This window comes from Delphinapterus leucas, chromosome 19, assembly GCF_059928025.1.
Source record: "Delphinapterus leucas isolate spDelLeu-1000000601 "Yukka" chromosome 19, BTC_Dleu_Yukka2, whole genome shotgun sequence".
Lineage (NCBI taxonomy): Eukaryota > Metazoa > Chordata > Mammalia > Artiodactyla > Monodontidae > Delphinapterus > Delphinapterus leucas.
Window position 1 is genome coordinate 22,745,305 of NC_143147.1, and position 5,723 is coordinate 22,751,027.

The 5,723-nt window shown below is 53.2% G+C and overlaps 1 protein-coding gene across 1 annotated transcript; it reads right to left on the reverse strand.

The window, feature by feature from the left end:
* Positions 1–336: 336 nt before the first annotated feature.
* Positions 337–4,615, reverse strand: ERAL1 (Era like 12S mitochondrial rRNA chaperone 1). Its single transcript, XM_022595886.3, has 10 exons — positions 4,296–4,615; positions 3,012–3,139; positions 2,820–2,897; positions 2,372–2,418; positions 2,147–2,208; positions 1,868–1,980; positions 1,534–1,782; positions 1,242–1,391; positions 1,039–1,119; positions 337–922 (listed from the first exon to the last, which is right to left on the reverse strand). Exons 1-10 carry the CDS (start codon positions 4,576–4,578, stop codon positions 800–802), a joined length of 1,314 nt encoding a protein of 437 aa, XP_022451594.1. The 5' UTR covers positions 4,579–4,615; the 3' UTR covers positions 337–799.
* Positions 4,616–5,723: the final 1,108 nt, after the last annotated feature.

The window sequence follows — 5,723 nt, forward strand, 5'->3', positions numbered from 1 at the left end:
AGTATAGATGATGTACTAGTCCGGGTACTCCCAGCTCTGGAGGCTGATGAAGAGGCCAGGGGTTGCTGCAAGCCCACCACGCTCACTGCTCAGCCTGTCACAGCCTGCCGACCGCCAGGGCACTTGGGGGTGGCGAGGAAACCGTTACCATTACTGAGTTTAGTAATGGTAACGGTTCTCTTGCTGCACCCAGAAAACGTGCCAAGAAGATTGCTCGGGACCCTGGAGCAGCCTACTGAAGGGAGGGAGACTCCAGCTCAGACAACGGGGTAGGGGTGGAGGGAATGGGTACGTTTTCTCTTCCCTGTTCTAAAGAAATAAAGATGAGACCCAGAATGCTGCTTGTCTTTTAACTTTATTAGCATCCGAGATTGGAGAGAGGGATCAAGGACTTGAGGAGCAGGTGGGAGGCACTGTCTCACTCAGGACACGTGGGTCCTTCCACAGCTGCAAGGTGTACGAACTGAGGGGAGAGGGGAAAGAGCTCCCTGCTAACAACTCAGGAAGAAACTCGGCCCAATGCCAGGTGGCAGAAGTGCTCCCACACCAAAGGGCCAGCTTCTAAGACCTAAGTAGCTGCAGGCCCAGGCAGAGGAACTACGTGGGAACCAGGCTAAGGCAGATTCCTTCCTCCAGCAGGAGGCACGGCCGGGCAGGGGCTGTGCAGACTCGGCCAGCCACCCAGTCACTGTCCAGGGCCGGCTCCAGGCCCTGCAGGCCCCAGGTAAGGGCAGCTCTGGTCAGTGGCTCCCGCCAGCAGCTTGGGCGGGGATGCCTTGGGAAAGATATCAGAGGGTGGTCACTTGAGGAGTTTCACAGACAGGCGGAGCTGAACTTCACAGAGGAAGATGTTCATGAGGTCGCGGCCCACCTCCTGTGCCACCTGGGAGATCAGGTGCCCTTTCGGACCGATCAGGATCCTCTGAGGGTGGGGTAAAAGACAGGGACGTGAGCCTGCTCTCAGAGCTCCCAAGCAGTCAGGGAAGAACCCCTGCCTAACAGAGTATTGGTCCCTTCTCCAAGCCTGGCCCTGCTTACCATGTGAGATTCTTTGGGCACCAGAAGCTTCTGCTCAATCAACAGCTTCCCGTCTGGCCCTTCCTCCCACATTACCGTCTTCTGCACAGGGAGACATCATGACTGGTCAGGCAGGCCCCTACCCACGCCCTCTTTGGGACCCAGCTGTCTGCCCCGGGTGTGTGCCTGATGGAGAGCCCCATGACCCCTAACTGTGCCTGCACCTGCTGCACGTTGTAGGGCACCTCCTGGGGCAGGTACTCCAGGAGCTTCTCTCGGATCATGTTGGCGCAGATCTCCTCAGGCGTCTGGCTGGTGAGGACTCCACTGTGGAACTCCCAGGGCCCTGGCCGGGCCTGTGCCAGGAGGTATTGCTAAGGGCACAGAGGGAGTAGGTAGGCATCTCAGTCCCAAGCAGGACTTTCCTCTCACTCTCACTTCCAGGAGGAGGAACTCTTGAGGCTTGTCTTCACATGGTGGAAACCAAGGGCCAGGCTATGGTCAAGGCTAACTGACCTTTAGTGTTTTCACATCCTCCTGGCTTAGGGCTGACAACATGAAGATCTCCTGGAAGTTTGGCCAGCCAATCCGCTGAGGGTCTCCCACAGACAGTGTGTTTGGGCCCTTAGCTGCTGGGCTGGAGCAATGGTTGCCCGGCTGCGAGCAGACAGCCTGCCTCGTCTTGAGCTTCTTGCCATTGACCACACCTTCAGTGAGGACTGCTGTAAGCTCCAGGAGAACTGACTTCTGCTTCAGGCAATCAACCTGGGGGTGGGGGACGGGCAGAGGACTGTGGTCAGTGAGACGGGACCCTTGAAGTAGACCCCTTCCTCAGGTAGGTGGTGCTCACCTTGTTCATGACAAGGATGCTGGGGACTTGGGAGAACTGGGTCAAGCACTGGAGCACCTGGGGACTGAGCTGGTTCCGAGTCCACTTGTCCGAGACATCCACAAGAACCACAACTGGAAGTTGGCAGTGTAGGGAGGACAAGGTTATGACCACTCATTCCCCCCAACCCCCAAAACTTCCAGGGTATGGGATCTGGCCAACCCCCATCCCCCCAAACTATCAGCAATGAGAGGCCATGACCATGTAAACTGGGCTTCAGATTCCCATCCTGAGCCTAACCCAGATCAGCAGATTCCATGCTCTTCCATGGATCTTCCAACAAAGAGAGCTCCAGATGGTGCCTAAGGGACAGACATACATAGATCAGGAAGGGTCTTGGGAGTGATGCCCTCCTGAGGAGGGATGGGGTGTGATAAGGGGGTTTTCCAGCCCCTATGATGGAATCTCCCCACTCCCTCTTCAACACCTTTCCCCCCTACAACTCCCTGTTTCCCCAGATATTACCTTTTCTGTTTAGCAGGGCTGATGAGGCCAGGTGTGTCAAGTAGAATCTAAAATCAGGAAAAAGAGATGCCCAGACCCCCAACCCCAGGAGGAAAGATTATGGCTGGGTAGTGAAAGGTCACCCACCCTTGATGTCAGGAGCCTGCCCCCACTTCTTGGCCAATTTTTACCCTCCAGCCTTGCTTTAATTCTAGATAGGATCCAGGAGAAAGAGAGCAACTGTGAATATCTGGAAGATTAGGAAGCAGTAAAGAGGCAGTGAGACCTTTCTGACTAGATGCCAAAGGGGGAAGGTAGAGAGAGAACTGCATAGGCCTAAAAGGAAGAGGAGCCCCCTTCCCTCAGAGCAGTGAGCCCAAGCATCATTTTCTTCAGGTCTAACAGTAAGGGAGACCCTCTTAGCTTCAACCTCTGTCCTGTTTGCTGGACATCCATTACAAGTACCCACCACCTGGGTCTCTTTCTCTGTGATGACCCCCAGAGCTTGGCTGCGAGTGGTGTGCACCTTCTGGGAGACAGGGAACACCTGCCAGGAACAAAGAAGTCCCTAGTGAGGTCCCAGATCCCTCTAGAACAATCCACGAAGTCACAGTAAGAAGTGAGAAATGAAAGGGTCGGGGGTGTCAAGGATGCAGCATACTTTTCGGCCCAGCAGCTGGTTGGAGAGGGTTGACTTTCCTGCATTCGGGGCACCCAGGAGGACCGCTCGTAGGACTCGGGGGTTCTCAGGCATGTCGGGGTGATGGACCAAGAGGAGATCCTGCTCATCTGTGTGTGGGAATGGGAGGGGAGTGAAAGGTAGTGCAACATGGATCCCCTGTCAGGTACTTGGTCCTACGCATCCACAAAGGGAATATGGATACAAGATTCATGCATCAGGTTGAAGCCGAGACCTGGCTTTGAGAGTCAGTTTGTCCATTACGTTGTTTATATGCCTTTATCAAGTTCTCTAACTGCTCTAAGCCCCTTAGTTTTCTCATATGTAAAACAGAAATGGTATTGATGACTACTTACTGTATAACCTTCTTTTGACCATTGGCAATTGTGTAAAACCACTCAGCACAATGCCTGGCACTTAATACTCAATAACCTTGTGGAATCGTATTGTGTAGTTGTGCCCAGTAAATGTATGTACATGTGTGAAAGTATCTCTATACCAGATAAAGCCAGAAATCCCTCCAGCTCTATCTTACCCTACTAAGGGTACAATGAAGGCTCTGCAAGCTTTCTCAGTCTTTCTGTAATTGCTCCTCATTACACTGCATCATAATTACCAGTTTTTGTGTTCAGCATTTAGTCTATGCTACTTGAAGAATAGAGGGTGCTATTTCCAGGTGTACAGTTGACCCTTGAGCAACATGGGTTTGAACTGTGTTGGTCCACTTATACGCAGGTTATTTTGTTTTTTTATTCTTCACTAAACGTGTACTATGTGGTGTGCAGTTGGTTGAATCCTCAGATGGGAATCGTGGATACGGAGGAGCTGCATATACGGAGGGCCCACAATAAATTATATGAGGATTTTCGATTGCATGGGTTCTGCACCCCTAACACCTCTGCCCCGAGTTGTTCAAGGGCCAACTGTAACTCAGTGTCTTGACAAGTAGATGGGTCAAGCTTGCTCCCCATGTGAGGACAGAGAGCCACAACTCTTCCATGCCTGTGGCCCTTCAATCTCCTGCTCTTTGTGAACGTCTGTGGTTGTGACCAGATCGGTTCCCTCTGGCTCGAAAACTCTTAGAACCTATATCTCTTTCCTATGAGATCCTTCACACTGCTCGCTTCTATCTCTCGGGGCCTCAAGATCGTTTTCTGTAATACAGAGCCAAAGACGATATCCCCAGAGACTGAGGGGTTTCCCCGACACGGGACTTTCTGTGCTAAAACAGTGACAATCCCAGACAAATCTATCTGGGCCCTTTACCTCTGTGCATGGACACGGCGGGGACGCGAAAATTCAACGAGCTGTCTGGCTGAGAGAGTCCGAGGAAGCAGTCCAGGGCTGAGCTCTGGCCATTAGGGCGAGAAGCCGAGGCCAGGCGGGGACCAGAGAAGGCCGGGCCCGAGACACAGGAGACGCACCTCTGCTGACTGCCCAAGAGCAAGGGGAGCCGGGTCACCCATTCCCTCGCGGCGTCGAGACCCGGCGGCCAAACCCCTAACACTGTTCGAAGGAGCTCAGCACCTCGCCTGCCGGGGGCAGCCATCGCAACCGCAAGGCACTCCGGGAACTCCCAGGAACGCACCTATGATTGGACAGTGCTGCGGAGAGGCGAGCGAGCGGGAGAGAGCTAGATCGGCCCGAACAGAGCGGAGGAACATGGGACATTGGAGGTGGGCTGGAGTTGGAACCGCTCTGGAGACTGCCCGAGGCTAAGGAACGGGGAAAAAGTGTATTTAGAGTTTGTGTGAGCTTGAAGATCTTTTGGATTCTCATACGCATCGTGTTTTCTTCTTCTCCTGCCAAAGTTTTGTAGAAGGCCCTTCTAGCCCTGCCTCATGAAAGACTACATCTCCCACGAGGCCAAGCGGCAAAATCGTTCTCTTAGCGCCTGACTTCACTAAGCGGGAGAAACTCGCTCAACGAAGGAGGGATGGTCCGGGGCGTGGGACCGTGTACTGCTCCCCGTGAGGGTCTTTTTAGTCCTTTCCAGCCTCAGGCTTGCAGGATCCCCTCCCAGTGCCCCTCTGGCTTGGCCTAGCGTCGGCAGCGGCCTCCGGCAGTCTGTACCTTTACTTTATGGGAGCCTCCTGTAAGGAAGGGTCGGTGTTCCCGATGAGCAGCAGACCCGGATTTCCCTCCTGTAAGACTCGGCTACTATCTCCTCTCTGAGGCCATTCCTTTCTGGAGAAAAACCAGAGGGTCTGCAAAGGGAGAAGAAGCGGCTTAGTCACCTAGGATCTCCCGGACTGCCTTAGCGGCCTGAGGAACCTGATATACCTTGGCCGATCTGTGGCTTTAAGCCCTCTCTTCATCCTTTGAAGTCTCAGTCAGACTTTTGGAATTGAGGGATAAATCTCGCGGGTTTGGAGGTGCTGAGGATACAACAATGAACAAAGCGGACAGAAATCTCCAGCACGGGACTTGTATCCTGGGGTGTGTGTGTGTGTGTGTGTGTGTGTATGAGAGAGAGAGAGAGATACGTAAGTGACCTGTGACCTGGAAGGAATAGTTTCAGTAGGATGGTCTAGGTGAAAGCCTAAATGGAGTGGGTTTAAGAGAGCATGAGGGGAAAGGAATTGAGGGCGGCCAGAATATATATACAACTCTTACCAGAGGAGCAGAGTGGAAGAGAGGGGTGGAGTTAAGAGACGATTTCCTTTTTCTTTTTTTTAAGATGGGAAGTTTTTG

Coding starts and splice junctions, on each gene's coding strand:
- ERAL1 (XM_022595886.3), bottom strand. CDS start 4,578: ATGGCTGCCCCCGGCAGGCGAGGTGCTGAGCTCCTTCGAACAGTGTTA. Junction 2,419..2,819: donor CAGAGAAAGAGACCCAGGTG/GTGGGTACTTGT, acceptor TCCTGATTTTAG/ATTCTACTTGACACACCTGG. Junction 2,209..2,371: donor AGCCCTGCTAAACAGAAAAG/GTAATATCTGGG, acceptor TCTGTCCCTTAG/GCACCATCTGGAGCTCTCTT.